General features: G+C 43.2%; 1 protein-coding gene across 7 annotated transcripts; it reads left to right on the top strand.

Moving 5' to 3' along the window:
• The first annotated feature begins 304 nt into the window (after positions 1-304).
• PATZ1 (POZ/BTB and AT hook containing zinc finger 1) lies at positions 305-23,739 on the top strand. 7 transcript variants are annotated; one of them, XR_008442478.1, is made up of 8 exons: positions 305-1,757; positions 4,177-4,240; positions 7,779-7,814; positions 8,384-8,455; positions 11,365-11,536; positions 19,898-20,035; positions 20,779-20,901; positions 22,295-22,383. XR_008442478.1 is itself a non-coding variant. In XM_054005988.1 (8 exons), exons 1-8 carry the CDS (start codon positions 496-498, stop codon positions 22,326-22,328), a joined length of 1,836 nt encoding a protein of 611 aa, XP_053861963.1. In that variant the 5' UTR covers positions 305-495; the 3' UTR covers positions 22,329-22,421. The 7 variants fall into 7 exon arrangements, 6 of the variants coding, with proteins under 6 accessions (XP_053861963.1, XP_053861959.1, XP_053861964.1 ...); XM_054005988.1 differs by having other exon boundaries at positions 19,963-20,035; positions 22,295-22,421; XM_054005984.1 differs by lacking the exon at positions 20,779-20,901 and having other exon boundaries at positions 22,295-23,739.
• The last annotated feature ends 775 nt before the right edge of the window (positions 23,740-24,514 follow it).

Below are 24,514 nucleotides of genomic sequence, written 5' to 3'. Positions count from 1 at the left end.
TGGTCGGGGAGCAGCAGCCGGGGGGCCCCCGCTGGATTTTTGTCGGGGGGGGGGTGGTATCGCCCCCCTCCTTCTCCTCCCCCCAGGGGTGAAAGTGCAAGAGGAAGTGCAGCCGCTGCCATCTTTCCTCCACTCCAAACACACAGGGACGGACGGAGCCGGCAGCCCGGAGCCCCCTCCCGCCCTGCCCGCCGCAGCCGCGCCGCGCGCCCCTGCCCGCTGCGGCCTCCGCGACTGCCGCGCCTCGTGGCGGCCGGGCCCGGGCGGAGCTCGCGCCGCCTCAGCTGCTGCCGCTCCAGCTCCGTGCGCGCCCCTCCGCCGCCTCAGCCTTTTGTTTCCCCCCCCCCAGCTCTCAATCCCCTCGCGCTTTGCAGGCAGCGCGCGCCGCCGCCGTCGGGCCCGGACAGCCGCGGGGAGGGGGAGGAAGCGGCGCGCGCCGCCGGACAGCCTGAGAGCGAGCGCCGCCTGCAGGCCGCCGGGGGCAGCGCAGCCCCCATGGAGCGGGTGAGCGAGGCCGCCGCCTGCGGCCCGTCGTCGGGTTGCTACACCTACCAGGTGAGCCGCCACAGCGCCGACATGCTGCACAGCCTCAACCAGCAGCGCAAGAACGGCGGCCGCTTCTGCGACGTGCTGCTGCGGGTGGGCGACGAGAGCTTCCCCGCGCACCGGGCCGTGCTGGCCGCCTGCAGCGAGTACTTCGAGTCGGTCTTCAGCGCGCAGCTGGGCGAGGGGGCCGGCGGGGGCGCGGAAGGGGGCGCCCCGGAGGCCGGGGCTGGCGGCGGCGGGGCGGCCGCGGGCGGGCGGGAGCTGGAGATGCACACCATCAGCTCCAAGGTCTTCGGGGACATCCTGGACTTCGCCTACACCTCGCGCATCGTGGTGCGGCTGGAGAGCTTCCCCGAGCTCATGACGGCCGCCAAGTTCCTGCTCATGCGCTCCGTCATCGACATCTGCCAGGAGGTCATCAAGCAGTCCAATGTGCAGATCCTGGTGCCCCCCGCCCGCCCCGACATCATGCTCTTCCGCCCCAGCGCCGCCGACCTGGGCTTCCCCCTCGACATGACCAACGGGGCCGGCCTGGCGCCCAATGGCAACGGCATCGCCGGCATGCCCGAAGACGAGGCTACGCGGGCCGCCCTCACCGCCGCCCAGTCCTCCTTGCCCGTCCTGCAAGGCGTCGACCGTCTGCCCATGGTGGCGGGACCCTTGTCGCCACCCCTACTGGCCTCGCCTTTCCAGAACGTGGGGACCAGTGCCCCCACTTTGGGCACCAAGAGGGGCAGGGGGCGTCCCCGCAAAGCAAACGTCTTGGACTCCATGATGTTTGGTACCCCAGGGGGTCTGCGAGAGGCTGGCATCCTTCCTTGTGGCCTCTGTGGGAAAGTGTTTACAGACGCCAATCGTCTGCGGCAGCATGAGGCTCAGCATGGGGTGACCAGCTTACAGTTGGGTTACATAGACATCCCACCGCCAAGGCTTGGTGAAAATGGGGTGCCTGGTCAGGATGATCCTGATGCCCCCCGAAAGAGGAGCAGGACAAGGAAGCAGGTGGCCTGTGAGATCTGTGGCAAGATTTTTCGGGACGTGTACCACCTGAACCGGCACAAGCTGTCGCACTCCGGCGAGAAGCCATATTCTTGTCCAGTGTGTGGGCTACGGTTCAAGCGGAAAGACAGGATGTCCTATCACGTTCGGTCTCATGATGGCTCTGTGGGAAAGCCCTACATCTGCCAGAGCTGTGGAAAAGGCTTCTCCAGGTAAGAGGACATTGATGTGGAATGGAAAAGACCTAGAGGGTTATCTAGTCCACCTCTTAAGGACCAGTGTAGAATCATCCCCACTCTGCTAGTTTTACATACCCCAAGGGATGGGGCTTTCATCGTTTTTTTTTTTGTTTGTTTTTTGGTTTTTTTGGGGAGACTATTTTACAGCCCTGTAGAAGAGTTAACTAGTAATTAAATCACAAAATGTGGAGTTGGGTTTTGTCGTAGACTTGGTGTGTGACAGTGGGCAAGTTACTCTTCTGTCAAATGGGTATTGAAATAATTGGGTGTTCAGAGGCTTAATTATGGGTTGGGAAGTGATTTGAAGCCCTCCACTGCAAGTTGCTATTGAAGTGCCGAGTATTTTCATTGTCTTAACTTCACTCCATTTGTCCTAGTGTGTAATCACCCAGATATGAATGAAGAGTTGATATTTCAAAGTCTGCAGCAACAGTTATCTCTTTAATACATGGTCTTTGTGTCCTTTGTGTTTACAGCATCCTGAAGGGGATCCTGTTTCTACCCTGCAGCATACATAAGATCTGTGTATTTAATGTGGCTGATATTTGTTGTCACTTAGTGAACTCCCACAAACAAGTGGATCTTTGATACTGCCTTAATATGGCTTGTGTGTATCTTGTGGTTTGAGTTCAGGAATGAATTTGAGACTTGGGTCTTTCACTAGTTTAGTGTTCAATTTGAGGAGAGGTAGATAAGGGAAAAGAGTCAATAACAGCCTTCCTACTTCTGCAACGTCCCTAGTTAATGGATCTGAGCTCTTTCACTTGCTCTGGCTGGTGAGAAGGAACTGAGATGTTAAGCAGTGCAATTCCCCTTTGGATAAAGGTACCCCAGGAATATAAACTTAAAAATCTTTGTTTCTACTGTATCTGCTCTGGTAATAAGGACAGGATCTCTTTGCTATACATACAAACAAAATCTATGATAAAGAGGAATTCTCTAATAACTGGCAAGTGCAGGAATGTTTGAAGACAATAAACTTGTTACAGAAACAGCATCTACTTGAAATCTAATCACCATGAGGAGATAAAAGTACTTTCATGTCCTGTACCTGCCCCTGAGATCCCCTGCCAGTTTTTATTTTCCAATCACACTTTAATAAAAGAAAAGTCTTTTACCCTGCTGTTGCTGTGATGAAAGACTTCCATGCATAAAATAAAGTAACCGACTGATTTTCCGAGGTACTGAAAACTCAGTGCTCCCATTGAGTTCAGAAAACCAGGGCCTAAATGTTAAAAGTGGGAACAGTGAAAATGTTGACATGCCTTTGTAAAAAAAAAAAAAACCTTAAAAATAGATAATATTTTTTTCTCTAGTCTTCTAGTTTTAGTAATCTTAAGTATTATACAAAAGTATGTAAACAGAAGTGTGATGTTTAACTTTACAGTATGCCTTTAGTTCAAGGATTGATTCAAGGGGCATCCCTGAAGTCCATAGGTAGGTACTAGGAGTTCAAACCTCTGACTAGTCTTTCCAGTTAAACAGCCCCAGCCCACCTGCCCAGGCATCAGGTTTAACAGCTTAACTGTGGAGTTAACTTATCTTCTGTCTCCAGAAAATGAATTCCACCCAGCGCTCTCTGACTGGCTGAGACTTGAAAGTTGGGGGAGGAGAGTTGGAGAATTAGTTTCCAAGCAGCTTTGGCCTCATACAATGAAAAGCTTTCTTCTCACCCAGAGAAACACCCACTAGGAAAATCATTAGCTATTCAGGCTTCCCTCCTTCAAAACAAGCTTTACCAGTCACTGGGAATGGACTAACTTCTTTCAGTAATAATTTGCCCTTCTACAGCACTTCTAGTTGAGGCCCTCAAAGTACTTTACAAACATTAATTATGCCTCACAGCGTAGTTGCGAGGGAGGACAATATTTTTTCCATGTTATATCTGAGGAAATTGAGACACAAAAGTAGAATTTAATGCCAAAATTTTCATACTGGGGTGCCTAAAGTTGGATCCCTAAATCCATATTTGGACACCTAAATCAAAGTGGCCTGACTTTAAAATGCTCAGCACTTCTGACACTGAGGTCACTTTGATTTAGGTGTTCAGATATGGATTTAGAAGGCCAACTGTAGGCATCCCAGTATGAAAACTTTAACCTAGATCTCCTGATTATTCTAATCAGAAAACAGTATTTCCTTGCAGAGGGATGGCAGGATATTTATCAGAGTAGAGCCCTGACCGTTTCTGAGAAGTAAAATATAATGGGTTGCTTGAATGAACTGGAGCCCAGACACACCAGAGAGAACTTTTCTTGGAGTGGATGCAATAGTGGCTTCTATTTTTAATGTTTGTTTTCAAGTGTATATATATGTGTGTTTGTGTGTGTGTGTGTGTGTGTGTGTGTGTCTATATACATATATAAATATATATATATATATTTTTTTTAAGGCCAGACCACTTGAATGGGCACATCAAACAGGTGCACACGTCGGAGAGACCTCATAAGTGTCAGGTAGGAGCAGGGGGATAAAAGAGGGTTTATATCTTTTTATTTAAAAAAAGGCAATGAATATACATGTGTGCAAAGAATGATCAAACATTGATAGAAATATCATGTATGTGTGAACTGAGATAAATCATGTTTGTAACTAATCATGTTCAGCAAACTGACAGCTGCTTTACATTCCTCTCTCTACCCTCCCCCCACCACTCCCTGTTATCATCTCCTGCTGCTCTGGTCCTCCTGCCTCCCCTCCCCCTCTACCAGATGTTCTTTCTTGCTGCTCTATCCCAGTCCCCACCCTGGAAACCTTACCCTGCTGCTTTGTCCCTAGCTGTCTCAAATGATGCCCTTTTTCTCTTCTGTAGTTCAGTGGCCACTAACAAGAGGCTCAAATTCTGGCTTTAATTTTTTAATATGATTTCAAATACAGTTGATAATTTAACTTCACTTGCCGTGAAGCTCTTTGTATCACATAGCCTTCAGAACATTGCACTGAGCAAAACTGGAAGCGTTTTTTTCAGCAAGGACATGGGTGACATCAGCACAGTATCCTTTGAAATGCAGAGTAATATCAACTTTCATAGTTCTTTACAGTTAAACAATAAGTCTTCCATTAAGGTTTAAAACCAAATCAAGCCTTTTATAATCCATTTGCAGGGCGGGTGAGAGAGTAGTTAACAGGCATCTGGGCAAAACAGTTTCCATTATGACCCCCTGTCTTCAAACACTTTTATGGTAAATTTCTGAAATATTTGCTTCTTGGGCCAAAATTTTCCATGCTTGGTGTCTGAAGGAAGGTGAATTTTACAGAAAGTTAGAGCAAAATCCCTTCAGTTTTCTTTGAGGTCAGTGAGGGTGGGGGAGAAATTTTTCCATTCTAAAAAATTCTAACCCCATCCTGTCTGACTGTTGCCTCTTAACCTGCATTTTTCTGTCTCCTGACACATGCCCCTGTTTTTCTTCCAAAGTGTGGGGGATTGTGGGATGTTTTTGCAGTTTAAAGTAATCCAATGAGCAGATTTTCAGAGATGTAGAGCACCTAAAGCAGGGGTGGGCAAACCTTTTGGCCCGAGGGGCACATCTGGGTTGGGAAATTGTATGCAGGGCCATGAATGTAGGGGAAGGGGTGTGGGAGGGGGTGCGGTGTGCAGGAAGGGGCTCAGGGCAAGGGTTTGGGGTACAGGAGGGAGTGCGGTGTGCAGGAAGGGGCTCAGGGCAAGGGGTTGGGGTGCAGTGTGCAGGAAGGGGCTCAGGGCAAGGGATTGGGGTGTGGGGGTGCAGGAAGGGGCTCAGGGCAGGGGGTTGGGGTGCAGGAGGGGTGTGGGGTGCAGGAGGGGGCTCAGGGCAGAGGGTTATGGGGCTCACGGCAGGGGGTTGGGGTGCAGGAGGGGTGTGGGGTGCAGGAGGGGGCTCAGGGCAGGGGGTTAGGGGGCTCAGGGGGTTGGGGTGCAGGGTGCTGGAGGAGTTTGGGCTCTGGCCCAAAGCCACTTACCTCGAGCGGCTCCAGGGTGGCAGTGGCGCGCAGTGGAGCTAAGGCAGGGTCCCTGCCTGCCCTGGCCCCGCGCTGCTCCCGGAAGCGGCCAGCATGTCCGGCAGTGGCTCCTGGGGGTGGGGTGGGGCAGGTGCCTTGCGCTGCCCTCACCTGCGGGTACCATCCCCAAAGCTCCCATTGGCTGCGGTTCCCCTTTCCCGGCCAATAGGAGCTGCGGGGGGCAGTGCCTGCAGGCGAGGGCAGCACATGGAGCCCTCTCCCGCTCCCTTCCCTCCAGGAGCCACAGGGATGTGGTGCCGGCCGCTTCCGGGAGCAGCGCGGGGCCAGGGCAGGCAGGGAGCCTGCCTTAGCCCCACTGCGCCACGGGGCTGGCAATCCCATGGGCCGGATTGAAAGCCCCGATAGGCCGGATCCTATCTGCGGGCCATAGTTTGCCCTCCCCTGACCTAAAGGCTCCTGTTGACCTCACTGGGAGTTGTGGGAGCTCAGCACCTTTGAAAATCAGGCCATAGGGCCTTCAAGCCAATTAAACACCTTAAACCTATGTAAAGTCTTAAATTGGCTTATGTTTCTTAAGATGATATAAATCTATAGATTAGGTTAAATCAGAAAAATTCCCAAACCACAATTTTTGTAAAAACAAGGTGACTAGTTGTATGTGGTGAGGATGCCTTAAAGATTTCTTTTAAATGCACACTTAAGTGTGTGTATGTATTAATATCTGTATATAATATAGATATTCATACACAGGTATGGACGTGTGTACTTAGCCTACAATGCGAGCAGAAACTCGTCATTCTTTGGCCAGCTGGTGTGAAGCTTACAGAAAGTGTGCAGTTGACTAATAACACTGATAAGCACTAATTGTCCTTTGCTAACTGATACCTGTTAGGAAACAGATACATTTTCTTTCATTTAGGAGTATTACATGTAAACAACTAAATTCATGCAAATCTAAGGGTGCATTGAGCACTCAAAAGTCAAGAAATACAAAAGTTAAGGTTCAACACACAACCTTAACTCTGCCCTTTACATATATAGATTACATGAGCACAGTTTCTTAGAATAATCTCCTATCTCTAGAATTGTAGAAAATGCCGCAAGATATTGTATAAGAAAATGGTATAATTAATGGTTATTAGGATAGTGACAGAATTAAGATTGCGAGTTCAACAGTAGCTTGTGCTTGACTTTTGACTGCTTAATTGTTCAAACTTAATGTGGCCATAATAATTAATATAAATAAGGTGTAGACGATTTGTTGAACACCTACTATCTATCTTTGCAAAAACTACTTGGCAGCACCCTGTCAGAATTATAACGTTTCTCTGCATACACACACATCTCTGTGTGTGCCTGATACACACCACAGAAAGGATATCATTCTGGAAAACAGTGCTGTAAATTTGTTTCAAATCTAAAATATATACTAATGTGCCTTTCATTCTAGTTATCTCCTGAAAAATAACTTTCCCTCCCATAGAATTATCTTTTCTAGTTACCAAGTTTGGGCACTGAGGCACAAAATAGCTCAATATTGGTATGTTGTTTCTCCATACCTCACCACCATTTGTCCTTGATTTCACTTGAAAATCAATGAAGCTGTTATAGCTCCCCCTAGTGGCAGTTAGAGCTCCTTTGAGAATTCTGTTATGTACAAATGACAAGGATCCTTGAACCACCTTAATTACAAAAGAGAAGTATTGTTTTGGCAAAGAGAAAAATGTTTTCTAGGCTCCTCTATTTTTAAAGATATTCTTCAGAACTGTGCTGTACAATCTGTCACTTACCTGAGTCCCTACATGCATCTCTGCAAACCAGCGAGGCTCCAAGGTGATATCACAGCACTGTGGATTCTGGGCCATCAACACAAACATAACCTCAGGGCAGCTGAAATGAATCTGTGGTGAGGAGATTGCCATGTGATAAATGCTACTTATACAGGTCACTGTTAGGACTAGTCAGCACACAACACTGCACCTACATCACTTAAAAAGAGAGCTTTTCTCTGCAGACAAGCACCTGATTCCACTTTTTCCCTTCCTCTTAAAACAGACTCCGAATGGGGAAGGAAGCCCTCTACAGAGCCAGGTAATCTGAGAAATCAGATCCAATAAGTTGCTTTGGTGTCCAAGGCAGACACCAAATGGAACTCTGGATACTTTTCTCCCTGGTAACATTGGAATTTGTTAAATCTGTCAGTTAACAGCTTGACATGGGAGAAGGGGTAAATCAGTTTGCTGGCCATAATGGGATAGTTTAGGTTGCTGCCCTGGGGGCCTGACATGGGATTGAGGCGCTTGAGCTGCTGGGTTGATTACTTTGTAGGGATTCGTACTAACCTCAGGCTTCAGGGTGGGAGGAATGATGGTTTGAAAGTAATGTGGACTGAAATAGAGAAAGATGGGGGAGAGAGATCAGAGGTTCATTATTTCTCAGGGAAGAAGGCGCAGCTGACAGTCCTAGGTAACATCTGGCAATTTAAATAAACAAGAGAAAATACAAGTTGTTAAAAATCAAACTACATTTATTTGAAAAAATAAAAACTATTTATTGAAATTTACCTAAAATTGGCATTCCAAATCCAGTGCTTTTCCCCTTGATTTCAATGCAGAATGAGTTTCTTCCTGTCCTAATTTCTCTTACTTCCTGCCTATTAGCAGGAAAATGGCAGCCATCCTGGAATAAGCTCAGAGACATCCACAGCCATAGAAAAGTTGAAACTTCAAGAGGTATTTCTTAAACAATGTTATTTTAAACTTTTTTATATATTCTTTTTTGGTCTATTAATCTACCTATGCAATGTTTGATAGGAAAGCACTGGAGTTTTCCTTTATTATTAATAACAATTAATAATAAATCGCACTCATTTAGCACTTTACATCTTTAAAGCCTTTTACAAACATTAACTAATATTAACTGTAAGAGGTTTTCTCCAAACCTGGTCCTGTCTCTCTTGTATGATTCAGCTAAACTGGTTCGTGCTTTCTCAACTGGACCCTTATTTTTGTTCTTTAGACTTTTTTTGCATGTCTGATCAGTACATAGCTTATCCAGGAATGGACCCTGTAAAAATTGGCAGCAAGACTGATTACCAAACAGAAATATGATTGTATTACCCCCACCCTAATCCTTCCACTTGATATGTTCAATGTAGGATAGATGGTAGACACAAATCCTCATATGTTAGAATTAAAACTGGTATAGAACTGATGCCCACATATTCCGAGTACATTTGTACACAAGCTTGCTGTCACTTGATATTGAATTATTGGTGATGGAGCTTTTGACTTTCATGCTCCGCTGCTCAGGAACACACGTTAACTTTACCTCCAACAGGTTGATTTGTTGTTGGAATCCTTACTTAAAGACTTATTTGTTTCCAGTAGCATTTTGCTAAATGAAAGCTACACCTATTTGCTCAGCGCTGTGTCCTGAGAGCTCATATGAGGAGAAATCTCTTTCTCTTTCATGTTAAAGAAATTACTTTTTTTCCTTTCATCATTTGTGACTTACAAGTTTTTCTCTAGTGAGGTCCGTGAAATTCCATATATCACAGCAATCCATGTTTGTATCACTGTTTTTAAAATTATATTAGGAACTGATCCTGCAAGGTACTGAGTGTCCTGTTTGTTACAGAGTACCCTCAACTTCCATTGAAATAAAGTACCGTATATACTCGTTTATAAGCCGAATATTTTTGGTAAAAAAGTGACGCATCAAAGAGCGGGGGTCGGCTTATAAACGGGTCTACAACAAAATTTGATGATTTTAAACTCTGTGGAATCATTTGAATTGAATATCTAATACATTGTTGTTTTGTTTACCTGGAGTGTTCGCAGACATGGAGCCCCTCAACTCCCAGTGGTTGCGGTTCGCTGTTCCCAGCCAATGGGAGCTGCGGGAAGTGGCTGGGAACGGCAAACCGTGACCACTGGGAGCTGAGGGGCTCCGTGCCTGTGAACACTCTAGGTAAACAAAACGTCCTGACCCCCCAGCAGCTTACCCTGACAGGCTGGGAGCCAAAGTTTTCCAACCCCTAAAATATAGGGTCGGCTTATAAAAGGGTCATACAATTTTTGCTATTTTTACTTATTCATCTTGGAGGGTCGGCTTATAGGCAAATGGGCTAATGAATGAGTATATACGGTACTTACCGGTATCACCTCACAATACGGACCCTTAAGGGCCTGATCCAAAGCTTACTGAGGTCAGTAGGTGCCTTTCAAATAACTTCAGTAGGCTTAGGATCAGGCACTTAGTGACAGCTGTGTAAAATTCTACAGATGAACCTCTACTGTATTGCCAGTTTCATTTATTTTAAGCTACTGTGTTGTAATTGCAGTGCAGTAGTTACATTGTTATCCTAACAAAATCTACTATACAGTGAAACAGCTGCCTAAAAAGTAAACCACTACTTCTGAAAAGACAAAAAACTATTCCCTAGATCACTTACTGGGTTTATATAATCTCCTAGGGAGCTGTGGTAGAAACCATGTGTCTCAATATTTCACCTAAAGGATGCTGTGGTACAAACCAATCACGGCGCAACCTTGAATTTTGTTATTTTCATCCAACTGGATTGGTCGCTCTGATATTTCTGGTTTTCTTTGTCCTCTATTTGTGAGCAATGTGTTCAGATTGCATTTTTTTTTTATATAACATGTTGGTAAAGATTTGACTTGTTTCGTGTATATGCAAATGATATGATCAGCCTTGCAAAACTGTCAAAAACATACTAGCCCAAGCATAAAATCTGCTTGCCTACACTCTGCGATTATGATAATGATGGGGGTTGGGATGGATGTCTCACTCATCTATCAAATTATTCTCCTGGTGTGAATGGGCAAGTAGAATTTTGCAAGGTTGACATGTATAGTTATAATAAGTTATTGTTTTACCCTAAGTTCATCTTGTTACATAATAGTAACTGGAGTATGACACCATAATAGGGATCAGGTTATCCACTGTAAACAGATTACACAGTGCCCTTCTGAGGTCTCTCTGCACTATGGATGCCAACACTCTCCTTCTGTAGTGCCCTCTGTGATCCTGTCAATCCAACCTTACTTTCTGGTCTCTGATGCTTTGTTTATACCTCATGGGAAAACCATAGAGACTAGCGTCAAATTGATGAGATCACAAAGTGAATGCAGGAAGGAAATAGAGGGATTGACGTGAGTCTGCCTTATGTGACTACGATGTCACCGTAAAATGAGCTAGGATAGACTCTGATGTCATTGGAATGGACTGTTCAAGAAGAACAATGGCAAATCTATTTACGTTACCAAACATGATTTGTGAAGTTTTAGTAACGCAGATTTCAATGAGGAGCTGAGGCATTTCAGACCTGTGGTTTTTTTTTTTTACTCACATTTTACAGACTGTATTGTTTTAAAGCTTATTTCTTTATGTCCAGTCCTAATCCTGGTGCCTGCTCCTTTTTGAGCAGTAACATTGCATCCTTTGCAGTGTGATTGTAACCTGGATTGCCTGTTTGGGGAAAATTAACTCATGATTGTTGCTTGTGTCCATGTGCAGGGTCTGAGAGTCTTACGGTGGGGGTCACTTAGTGTAGATATGGATATATAAACACTTGCAGCGGATTTGGTGACTCACATTGTTCTCCTTCTACCTGCAGACCTGTAATGCTTCCTTTGCCACCCGTGACCGACTGCGCTCACACTTAGCATGCCATGAAGACAAAGTTCCGTGCCAGGTGTGTGGAAAGTACTTGCGGGCAGCATACATGGCAGATCATTTGAAGAAACATAGCGAAGGACCAAGCAACTTCTGCACTATCTGTAACCGAGGTAATGATGAGCTGTCTCTTTATTTCATGGGGATAGTGCAAGGCAGAGACAGCACTAAGCTCTGTAATGCTGTCTGCAGCAGGAAGTGATCATACCATAGCTTCCCTTGTTGTTTTCCTCATAGAACAGTAAACATCTTGAAATTGATGGAAGTATTGACCTGGCCTTTGGACATGACTAGGTGTTTCATATTCCTTCTCTGATGAAGTTTAAATTAAATGCAGAGCCTAGCATTTTTGGATGGATCTACAATTTTTTGCCAAATTCCCCTTCCACATCCCTCCAAAGTAACCAGTTCCTGCTTGCCATGGTGCACCTGCTCACTGTCACAGGGCTGAGCTAATTACCCTGGGGAGGGTCTGGAAGAAGATTCTTTAGTTTAATTTTACATAAGTATATGTGATATCCTGATCCCCTCTTAGCCTCCTGCACTAGAAGTGGAGCTCAGCTGCTCTCTCGTTTGAACCCTAGCAATTGCTTTGTGCCGGTTTACATTTACAAGGTTGGCTTTGTAAGAAAAAGAGCCAGAAACAGACTTTCATTTATAAAACAAACAAAGCTAAGCTTCTCCATTACATATGTACTTTCCACAAATTGGGGGGGAGCAAGGCCTGCAGATTTAGGTAGCGTGGGACCTGACGGTAGGCTATGGATAAACAGGACAAAGTTTTTGGAAGACGTTAAAGGGTAATGGAATCTTAAGACCAGACTGACTGATATCATGAGACTCTTAAAACACTGAAGTAAAGACGCTACTTCAGAACAATGCTGTAGATTGCAAGAGAGACATGCGGCTGGTGCCAGGTGAACAAAAATACACTTGTGCATCTTTGCACACTTCTGTTAGGAGCAGTGGAATAACAACTGGTTTTCAGGGAGGGTGAAAAGATACCTACTAGAGGATTTCCTTGGATAGTCCATCTGTGTAGGAAGCATTAAAGTAAGCAATTAGGAAAGGGTTCAGAGATAGTAAAAGAGAGCAAAAGGATTCCCAGAATGAAGAGGAAGGATATAGAGGGACTCCTGACACACAAGGAAAGGACTGATCCAGGTATTGTATCAAAAGCACTGTATTTTCTGTTCTCCAGAAACATTTGTCTCCTGCTTCACATATCATAGAATCATAGAATATCAGGGTTGGAAGGGACCTTAGGAGATCATCTAGTCCAACCCCCTGCTCAAAGCAGGACCAGTCCCCCATATCTAGATATACACTGGTTTATTGCTTGCACAGAACCCTGACCAACACTTTACTAATTTTTGAAGTGTACCTGCTAGTACCTGATAACAATTATTACAGGTAAGGGATGTTTCTGCATGGAATGAACTTGGTGTTGGATAAAGTAAAACCTGTTAGGTTGTTGAATGGGTTGGTTTCATGTGTGGGAACACCTTTCCGTGTGTTAGAGGTGGCCACTGTCAGTTATGGGACTACCTTTTGGTTTTGTTGAAGGGGTCTATTTTAGTTCCGTTTTCCAGTTGAAGGGAGCTGATATCTATATCTAATATAGTTGTTACATAGCTGAAAGTTTGGGGACTGTGCAGGATAGGAACAGTTGGGTGGTTGGAGTAGGTAAAGATGCGTAGTGAGTGACTTGTTAAATTATGAAAGAGCCATTGTCCACTGTGGAAACACCTTTTGGGTCCAAAGTGAGTTAAGCTTTTGCATGGAAACACCAGTTTGCTAAGAAATCCTCAGGGTTCTTAAATTCCATGGATTTGGATATTAAAATGAATATAGGCCGCCTTCAAGGAAGGAGGGCCTGACTTCTGAAAATCTTTTATTTAACTTATCCTGACAACTCTTGCACTGAGATTCAGAAGCCCCTGATCCAAGTTCTCTTGAGCTATGCCCTCAGTGAAATATGGTGGATAGCACATTGAAAATTCATTCATGTTAACTGGAACTGGAATATTTCTTGGATTTGAGAACCTGGGATTCACCCTAGCAGCCACTGGATGTCACTGCTGCTCCTCAAAAATCCAACCAGGAAAACAAAGGCATTGGTTTGGCCATGAAACAGTGAAATTATTAATAAGGGCTATTTACACGTTACAGCTTTAAGCAGAAATCTAAATCAAATGTAAGGGTGTGTGTGTGTGTGTGTGTGTGTGTGTGTGTGTGTGTGTGTGTGTGTGTGTGTGTGTGTGTGTGTGTGTGTGTGTGTGTGTGTGTGTGTGTGTGTGTGTGTGTGTGTGTAAGTAAAGGTGGAGGGGTCTGATGAGCATCCAAGATAGCAGACAGCTTTTAAAAGTGCTGCTTTTTTTTCTACACTTCACTGTCGTCTTATGCTTTGTCAGAAAGAGAGATTAGGCTGTTGTGAACTTAAATTTCTACCAGCACCTACAAATAATACTTAATCTGCTAAAGACTGGCCATCTGCAGCTAAAATTCAAGGAAATAAGCTTATTAATCTCTTAAGTACAGACTGAACATGTTGAGCAACTTTGGCATCATATGCTAAGAACTCAGTGGGATACGTACTGCTTAAAAGTGACATGGATAAGAAGTTTGAAAGCCCTAGTTCAAGATGTGTGATGACAATCAGTAGACAATGTGAACTGTTCTGTTTAGAAGTCCTGTAAACTGCAAACCACTGAGAAACGAAATGCACTGGAAAATTTCATACTAAGAAACCATGATAGAGGTTCATGTCCACAGAATCTGTGGAAGTTTTTCTTCTTCCCTGGAGGTGATGATTGTGCTAAGAGTAGTTTATTTTGATCTTCCCCTTTAAATGCGTTTTGGTGCACTGCTTCCTTGGAATGGTAATTTAAGTAATGCTGGCTATGATAACTATAGAGCAAGAAACAAAAAATTAAATGAATTTGGGGCCAGATTCTGGCCAAGCTTGGGCAGCCGAGGAGGAAGAAAGCAAGGACTCTTGGGCAGATGAGGAAGAGGTTCTTGTGTGTACAAATATATTTTAGTGTTGAAGTGAGGAGGGAAAATACAGGCTTTATTTTGACAGACTGAGAGGTTTTCTATGGAAAACTAGTGATGTGCATCTTTCTGTTCTAAAGGTATAGGGGATTCTTCCTGGAATTTGGAAGGAACAGTCACAGATCTGTTACAGACACCTAGGGCATCTTTATCTTTCCTGGTTTAAAATTTTTATTTCCTTTTACAGTGGAAAAATATGGTCTTCAGAAATCACCACCTCCGAGTCAGTTCAAGGAGATTTGTGTAATTAGGATGTTAATGGTTAGAATGATTATTAGCATCCATAATTAATCTTGTTTACTCTGGGAAGCTGTACTTTCTGGGAAGGGGTTTCTGTAAAGGAGCTGTGCAATAGAGGAACTGTAATACCTTAGAAATCTTAAGTACTTAGAAAACAATTTTCAAAAATCCATCACTGTCAGTATCTCTGTTTAGTGACTGGGACTTCTCTCTCTCTCTCTCTCTCTCTCTGAGGGGGCAGCCATTTTGCTGATACTTGTCAACAGGGGCTCCATTTGATGATGCAGAGTAGGGTTCAGATGGTTTTGCCAAAAGGAAGTATTGGACACTGAGATTTAAAAGTTGCTGTAAGGAAAGTTCTGTAAGTTCATTTTTAATATTGGTTTGTTTAACTGAACAGTTAATACATCAACTTTAACTTAATTTTCATAAACTTATTTTTTTATTAAAGTATTCTTTCTAAAGGCAAATTAATTTTATTTAGTTCATCAAACTGTCAACTGCTGCTTCTTGTCTAATTGTTACATATTTTCTCTTATTCTATTCTAAGGTCCTTAGAAATTTTATGTATTGGTTTAGGTTGGGTTTAGGCTCAAAGGAAGCTAGAAGAGATAAGCATCCAACACCCTTAGACTCCTTTGACAATCTTAGTATTGTTTTTTTTAAATAAGATATAATGATTAGAAAGTGCAACATAAGACAGACACTTCCTGTTAAGCACATGTCCAGTTTCCATGCCACAGGCATCCCATGAGTCAACTAATGCCACAGGTTCTGCTCCTGGTGGACTCACCTTCTATGTAAAGTGTGGTGTTCAGACTGAGAATACGCTGTAATTATTTTGATAGAAGGATGAATTCTTGCCATTCTTCCTGCTGGGCTTGAAGTGCTTGGTAAAGGCCAGGGGCTGGAGGCATTTGCCAGCTGATCTAGCTATATCCAGTTTAGACTGAACAAGGCACATCCTGCAGTAGTTCTTGGGAAGAGTTCATTACAGACAGAACACTTCTGTTTGGTAGGAGGTAGTCTACTTACTTCCTGTTCCTGTGCATGTTTGAAAGACTTAAAATGGTAAGAAGAAGCAGGATCTGCTCCTTGGGGCTGTGAAACGTGTATGTGGATAGGGCAGTAGATGAGATGGGGTTCTTTTTTTATTTTTTTTAAAGGCTCTTTAAAGACTCTGGTTTGTTTTCAAGAGGGGTTTAAGAAGTGACAGATTATTCCTTGGGAATCCTCCACCTGTCTTGCTAGGATAGACACGTACCTATTTATAATTCTGGCCTTGTGTAAGTCTTGGACTGTGATCTTTCTCAAGCTATGATTATGCTAAAAATCTCACTTTATCTTAGCTGCTTATGAAGTAGCTTTTATTCATACTGCTTTGGTAGAAGTTGGTGGTTCACCCCTTCATCTACCAAGTGCATAGAAGAAATCCAGGCACTTTACAGGAAACTTTCACGATATAAACTTTCATTGTATAAAATAGTGTTTTCTGCAGGTGGAATCACAGAACTCACCAAAGACTACCATGTTATGATTGTTCCCAATATAGATCCTTTCTTTTTTGTGAACTGCAATGAAACATAAGAACGGCCCTACTGGGTCAGACCAAAGGATACTAACCCAGTATCCTGTCTTCTGACAGTGGCCATTGCCAGGTGCCACAGAGGGAATGAACAGAACAGGTAATCATCAAGTGATCCATCCCCCTGTCGCTCATTCCCAATTTCTGGCAAACAGAGGCTAGGGACATCATTCCTGCCCATCCTGGCTAATAGCCATTGATGGATCTATCCTCTGAATTTATCTAGTTCTTTTTTGAACCCTGTTATGGTCTTGGCCTTCACAACATCCTCTGGCAAGGAGTTCCACAGGTTGACTGTGCGTTGTGTGAAGAAATACTTCCTTTTATTTGTTTTAAACCTATTAATTTCATTTGGTGACCCCTAGTTCTAGTGTTATGAGAAGTAGTAAACACTTCCTTATCTACTTTCTTTACACCAGTCATGATTTTTATAGACCTCAATCATATTTCCCTTTAGCTGTCTCTTTTCCAAGCTGAAAAGTCCCAGCCTTATTAATCTCTCCTCATACGGAAGCCTTTCCATACCCCTAATAATTTTTATTGCCCTTTTCTGAACCTTTTCCAATTCCAATATGTCTTTTTTGAGATGGGGTGACCACATCTGCACACAGTATTCAAGATGTGGGCGTATCATGGATTTATATAGCGGCAACATGGTATTTTCTGTCATATTATCTATCCCTTTCTTAATTATTCCCAGCATTCTGTTTGCTTTTTTGACTGCTGCTGCACATTGAGTGGGTGTTTTCAGAGAACTATCCACAATGACTCCAAGATCTCTTTCTTGAGTGGTAACAGCTAATTTAGACCCCATCATTTTATATGTATAGTTGAGATTATCCTTTCCAATGTGCATTACTTTGCATTTATCAACATTAAATTTCATCTGCCACTTTATCTATGCATCCTGTCCTGAGGTGACATGTACCCAGTCAGTATGTGGATAATTTAAATCCCCCATTATTATTATTGAGTTTTTTATTTTAATAGCCTCTCTAATCTTCCTTAGCATTTCACAGTCACTATCACTATCCTGGTCAGGTGGTCGGTAATAGATCCCTACCGCTATATTCTTATTATTAGAACATGGAATTTGTATCCATAGAGATTCGATGGTACAGTTTGATTCATTAACGATTTTTACTTCATTTGATTCTATGCCTTCTTTCACATATAATGCCACTCCCCCACCAGCACAACCTGTTCTGTCCTTCCGATATATTTTGTACCCTGGTATTATTGTATCCCATCGATTATCCTCATTCCACCAAGTTCCTGTGATGCCTATTATATCAATATCCTCATTTAATACAAGGCACTTTAGTTCACCCATTTTATTATTTAGACTTCTAGCATTGGTATATAAGCACTTTAAAAACTTGTCTCCTTTTAGCTGTTTGCCATTACACGAAACACAGCCTTTAAAACAGTACTTAACACAGAAATCTCTGGCAAGCTGAAATTAAGTTCCTACTTCATAATCCTATTTCACAGTTTGGTTCTGAGTTTGCTATATTGCAGCATCCACATACTTCTGGCACACACATTGTGAAATAAGGGAAGAAGGTTTCTATCCCTAAGTAGCTTCCAGCCTAGTTGGAAGTGTAACCATCACATCTGTATGATATGCCCATTTCACTCACAACCCAACTTTGATTCTTTCTTCATTTGCTGTGAATTTTAGCAGAGGAAGGATGTATATTTTCCTTGTCAATGCGATGTACTCAGAATCACACTTTGAGTCCTTGGAGAAATCTTATTTCAGAGGAATATATCCTTCCCTTCGGTGCTTTTGACAACTGATTTGGCCAAAACACAACTGCTCTGTTTTTTTAAAAGTGAATATTTTTGCTCAATCACTGTTGTGGTTTTCTTGATGGATCCACAATGCTGTCTCCATATTCTGATTCTCTGCAGCTCAGCTGCTCTCAGGAGACAGTCCTTGTTCCACCCCAGGGATAAAAGCAGCCTGTCCGCTTCCTTTTTCTTCTCCAACGGGTTGGTATGAGCATTCTGTAATTGGGTTGTAACTAAATCCTCTGAGATCGTAAGGATTTATGATGCATTATTCATTCTGAACTTCAGGTTCTAGTGAAAGTCTCTGCATAGTAAGAGCCATTCTGTAAGAAAGGTAGAGGGATTTTTACTGTGAAACAGAGTTCAGTTTAAAATCAATACCTGGAGTAACTGACTTTGTTTTGCCTATTAAGGCCTTGTTTATGCTAGAAAGTTGTGCCACTATAGTTAAAGTGGGACAACCCTCCTACTCTGGATGCATTAATGTCAGCGTATAAAGGTGGTTTATACCAGGATAGCTATCCCTGTATGGGAAGGGGAATAAGCTGTACCTGTGGCTTGGTCTACACTAAACCCCCAAATCGAACTAAGGTACGCAACTTTAGCTATGTGAATAACGTAGCTGAAGTTCGAAGTACCTTAGTTCGAACTTACCTCGGTCCACACGCGGCAGGCAGGCTCCCCCGTCGACTCCGCGGTACTCCTCTCGTCTAGTTGGAGTACCGCAGTCGATGGCGAGCACTTCCTGGTTCGACTTATCGCGTCCAGACAAGACGCGATAAGTCGAACCCAGAACTTCGATTGCCAGCCGCCGAATTAGCGGCTGGGTGTAGACATACCCTAAATAAGGTACCTTTATACCGATATAACTGCACCCACACAAGGGTTTGTACTGGTATAACTATATCGGTTTAAAAAACAAAAAACACCTCGCCAAACCAACATAGTTATACCAGTACAGTTTTCAAGTGTACACCAGGCCTATGTTAGTGGCCAAAATGTAAATCTCTCTCTCCCTCTCTTTTCTGTACGTTACTCTTTTCTTTGTTTGTTTAAAAAAAAAAAAAAAAAGTCTGCTCATGTGACTGTACCGGTGGATCTTGTGCCCCTTTGTGATTCTTACGGGGAAAGGTTTCTAATATGAAAGTACCACAATGACGTCCGTTATTGATAAGTACCACAATAAGTCTTTATTCATAAGGTTGAAAGATTCCTCGAATGTCTGGCCTCTTTATCATTCAGTTATAGGCCTAATGATCCTCAGAATAATTGCCACAACTTCTAAAAGCTAATGAAAGAGTGCTTACAAAAATATTTGAGATGAATTGTCACATTACAGGGAAAGGTGAAGCAGGTGAACCCCAAAACATGAGCCCTTCTTAAAACAGTAGAAACGTGGCAAGGAATTACTGGCAGGTTCTAAATAACAGTTATGTTTGCAATTTCTCTTAATATATTCTCTTACAATTTACTAGGCATAAGCAGGAAGTTTCAGGACTTTGCTTTTGCAAGACTGAAGGATTCTAGGGCGTCGTCTTCTTTGCAGTAGCTTTTTCTACACACACGCATGCACAAGTTTTGTTCTCACAGAATGAGTGGAAAGCTATTTCACATTTGATCTTTAGTTAGATCTAACATAAGGGTCCTACTTCAGCATGTTTTGGGTAGCCAGAAACTAACTTAGTGTGAGTCTCTTAAGGTAGACTAGGGGAGAGAGAGAAGGATAAAAGGAACAGGGAAGGCAGATGTGTGTCTTTGCTGGTGGCAGGATCTCATCTCCTTTTATCTTGTTTAGGTTTCTCCTCTGCCTCCTACTTAAAGGTCCATGTTAAAACCCACCACGGTGTTCCCCTTCCCCAGGTCTCCAGGCACCAGGAGCCCATCCCGAATGGGGGAGCAGCGTTCCACTGCGTCAGGACCTATGGCATCAAAGGCAAGCGACTCCCTGCTCTGCACTTTGCTTCTTTGCACAGGACTTTGTATTGTGGGGGGGCTGGGCTGGGCATGGGAAAGGGGAGGAGGGAAAGACTGGGAAGTCCTAAGGAGAAGCTTAGCAAGAAGTGGAGAGGTTACATAGAGCTCATTTCTATAGTTTGTGCAAGGACCTCTCTGGGTACTTTATTGGGGAAAGTAGTAGAAGTACTTCAACTTCTGGTAGCTTCCTTCACTTTATTGAGGAAAAGACCTGTTAGGTCATCCAGCTCCTCTTCCTGTGAGTAGATTGTGCTTGAATCTTAACTAAGGGGTTGTGAGTTGGGAAGGATAAGCTTATAGCTCAGTCTAGAATCTGGTACTGCCAAGATTCCCAGTTGTTCTTGAGATGCTCCAAGACTGATTGCAACCTCTGTATAGCCCAATTTCTGATTCCCGTGGAGGGAAAGTCAGGAAGATGCTTGTCTGATAGGAGTCATGATAGTCCATTTATTTCAGCTCAAATAGGTGAGGCGCCACATAGATATTTTTACTTCAACTTTTTTTTTTTGCCTCTCTTACGCTGTGGTTGAGAAGAAGGATAAAGATATTGACTGCTTCTTTTCAGATGTCACTAATATTTAGTTTTGCTTTTGCTTAAAGTAAGTTATCTTTTTCAGAGTGGTTAAAATTATTTAACTTGTAAATAGCCTCGGTAAAATTAGTTATTAATATGTGTACAGTAACTTCCTTTTTGCCTCTCAGTTTTGGACCATCTGTATCCTTGGTCGAAGCTGGAACAGCAGAAAACCTCTCTCTGATATCGGAAACCATGGCTGTCCCAAAAAATTGGGGTTACTTTTGCCCTGGAGATCAGAACAGAGCTGAGTTAAGCATACCCTGTGCTCTGTCTTGTGCTGATGGGATGTCACAGTTGTGTAGCTTTCTTTCTATGGAAGTCTTCACAGAGTTGCTACAGAAGCGCCTTGGTCCTGGATGGTGTGCCGATTTAAAAAGGGTTTCTCCCTAGTGGGATATTGATTTCGTGCATGTCCTGTTTTGATTGCTAATGCTGATTCCACAGAAAGTCTGTTTTATGAAACATGGCCTTTCAGGATTAGGAGTAAAATGAAGTTTGTATTCGGAGAGTTGTTTGGGGAGTACGTCTGGGTTTGCCATGCTCATACATATGCCATGAGAGAGGATCATAGAAAAGCCTTCTTGGTACACTGCCAGAATAGGATGGGAACACCCCAAACATACCAGTGACACGGCTAGGGTATGTGTTGAAGTAACTGAGAATAATGCACTTTATTCTGAGAAGGAGCCTCTTGAGACTATATAGAACTGCATCTCCAGAAGCAGAGCAACCCCCTACTCCCAGGCTGGGATATTGGTGATGGAATAGTTCCAGGTTTCTTCATCTGTTGCCCTAAACTATTGTGCACTATGATTTCACCCAGAAGTGCCTGCTTCATTTCAATGCTGGGTGAAGTGACTCCAGCATCTAAACATGCATGATAAGATCTCCAGTAGAACCTCAGAGTTACGAACATCTTGGGAATGGAGGTTGTTCGTAACTCTGAAATGTTTGTAACAAAACGTTATAGTTGTTGCAAAAGTTTGCAACTGAACATTGACTTAATACAGCTTTGAAACTTTACTATGCAGAAGAGAAATGCTGCTTTTAACCATCTTAATTTAAATGAAACAAGCACAGAGACAGTTTCCTTATCTTGTCAAATCTTTTTGTAAACTTTCCCTTTATTTTTTTAGAAGTTTACATTTGACACAATACTGTACTTGTGTGGTGTTGTTTTTTGTTTGTTTTCCTTTTTTTTTTTTTTTGTCTGCTGCCGCTGCCTGATTCCATGCTTCCGGCTCCAAATTAGGTGTGTGGTTGACTGGTCAGTTTATAACTCTGGTGTTCATAACTCTGAGGTTCTACTGTATATTTATATAATGTTTTACGTCTCAAAGGAGGCACCATAAGGGCACTATATAAATGTAAGAGGATATTATGGATACCTCCACTATCACTACAAATCTATAATATAAACTTGGGGTGCTGGTGGATGGAGCATGTCCAGGCTATGCAGAAGAGGGACCCACAGGGACACAGTGCTTCATTACATGGAGGAGTATATCTATTAGGTCTGTAGCATTCTGTCATTTTGGGTAATAGTGAATCAGCTGGTGACTACACATTTTACTTAAGCATTTTAGAATAGCACTCTTGGGAGATAAGGTTCTGAAAACTTGTCTTGTTGTTTTTCCATAGAAGGCCAGAAATGCTCACATTCGGACCCGATTGAGAGTTCTGATTCCTACGGCGACCTCTCTGATGCTAGTGACCTCAAGACTCCTGAGAAACAGAGTGCCAATGGGTCCTTCTCCTGCGATATGGCAGTCACCAAAAACAAAATGGAGCCGGAGGGAGAGAAGAAGTACCCCTGCCCTGAATGTGGCAGCTTTTTCAGATCCAAGTCTTATCTGAACAAACATATACAGAAAGTTCACGTCAGAGCCCTTGGGGGCCCATTGGGGGACCTGGGTCCTGCTCTAGGGTCCCCCTTTTCACCCCAACAGAACATGTCTCTTCTGGAGTCATTTGGGTTTCAGATCGTCCAGTCAGCATTTGCATCATCCCTGGTGGATCCAGAGGTCGACCAGCAACCAATGGGGCCAGAGGGGAAATGAGACCAGTTTAACCTTAACAAAACAAAGCAGCCGTCTGGTTATACCTATAAGACGCTGTGAATGAGAGAAGAAATAATGAAATTTGGTTCTATAGTTGAGAAATTTGTATTCATTTTAGCTCCCCTCCCTGTCTACCCTCCTTAAACCTTCTTTAGGGAAAAGAAGGCTTCTTGCCTGACGACCTGCAGAAAATCTGCATGACCCTGAATGAGAGATGTGACCTAAAACACCACATGGAGTGCCAGAGCTCCAGTGTGGTCTTTTAGAATAAATACAAGCCACCAATGGTGGTCAGAATTGTAAACATCCCTAGTGACCCAAACATGTGGGGAACTAGGTTTTATGCCTTTGCCCTCTTTCCCCCCACCCCCAAAAAAAACCACAGTAAGTTTTTTACACCCACCCATTACTGACTGCTCATAACATAAACAAAACCCTGTGGTACCTAGCAGGTAACGGTGCAGAGGTCCTTTTAAAAATGGATTTTTAAGACAGCAAAAGAATTTGGACCCCGTCTGCCATTTGTGAGGCTTTGAGTGCTGCAGCAGGAACTAACCTGCTGAGGAAAATCACCATTCAAAACAGATTGTTTTTGTTACTTTTAACCATTAAACTTGCTGTCAGGTTTTTAATTCTCTATTATTATTATTTTAGGACCTGTTGTAGTGAATTGCTACTGAAAAGCCAGACTAAGGCGATATACAGAGCGCTCTTAAAGCAGCAGTCACGTTAGGGTTAGTATTAATTTTTTTTAGATGTATCATAATTAATAACTTGGCTAGTTAATTGTTTTAAGTCTATCGAAGAAATAGTTTTATCAAAAAAAAAAAAAGGAAGAAAATACCTGTGTGGTCTGGTTGGTTGGTGCTCATTTGATATGTGGGTACCTAGAAGATGAACATGGTCAGCATCCGGGTAAACTATCTGTACCACTGACTTGTTTAGCCTGAATAAACCCAGGGTTCACAGAGTGATTTTTGAATTAATCAGATTGGACTGTATTAAAGAAGTTAGTATGTTACTTTACATCCCCTCGTGTTGTCTGGTTTTTGAGCAATGTAGCCACCTATCTGCAAGGTGTGCAGCTGAGATCCAGGAAATGGGACACTGGTCTTTCTCTGTGATGTACTCTCAATGACCTGGACCTCTTGGTTCCAACGCAGCACTCCTGGTTCCCCTTTAATCAGGTTTTCACACGGCAATCCTATTTTCTTTTCTTCTCTTCTTCTAGAGAAGAAATGTTTCCACCCTCAAAGGGAGGGACCCAAATCAAAGCACGCCTCAGAAGAAAAAGCTGATATAAAATGTTACGGAGTTGAGCTCTAGAGCATTGGACGCTGTGTAATAGATGAACACAGATGCCGATGTAGAGAGGCTGAATATCTCTTTGTAGCCTTCCCACATTTAACTTTGATGAAATTTTTATATACCAAAAGCTGTGTCCGGACGACTTAGTGAACTCAACGCTGCATTAGGAGTCAGGAATCTCCTGAGTTCTAATCATGGTTCTGCTATTAATGCTCAAGATCTTATAGTACAAGTCCCTGAACCTCTCCCTTAACCCCCATTTGCAAAATAAAGATTCCTTACATCACAATAGTGTTCAAGGATTAACCTAATGAAGGTTTATACAATGCTTTGGAAATGCCAGGTGCTTATGTATGTGCTAAGTATTACTAGATCTGCCAAACTAAGGAGCCTGAGACCCACATCAAATTTGCATACTGTGGAGAAGATAGCTGCCTCCATCTTTACTGCAGCACGGTGCTGGATCAAGATGGAGCATTGCATGCTGGGACCT

This window comes from Malaclemys terrapin, chromosome 16, assembly GCF_027887155.1.
Source record: "Malaclemys terrapin pileata isolate rMalTer1 chromosome 16, rMalTer1.hap1, whole genome shotgun sequence".
Classification (NCBI taxonomy): Eukaryota; Metazoa; Chordata; order Testudines; family Emydidae; genus Malaclemys; species Malaclemys terrapin.
The sequence above is the reverse complement of the archived record's forward strand: the minus strand, read 5'-3'. Positions and strand labels throughout refer to the sequence as shown.

Bases quoted from the DNA above. Each gene is read 5' to 3' on its own strand.
- PATZ1 (XM_054005984.1), top strand. From the start codon at position 496: ATGGAGCGGGTGAGCGAGGCCGCCGCCTGCGGCCCGTCGTCGGGTTGC. The intron at 4,241-7,778 runs GTAGGAGCAGGG...CTCTTAAAACAG, and splicing joins AGAGACCTCATAAGTGTCAG to ACTCCGAATGGGGAAGGAAG. The intron at 8,456-11,364 runs GTATTTCTTAAA...TTCTACCTGCAG, and splicing joins AAAAGTTGAAACTTCAAGAG to ACCTGTAATGCTTCCTTTGC.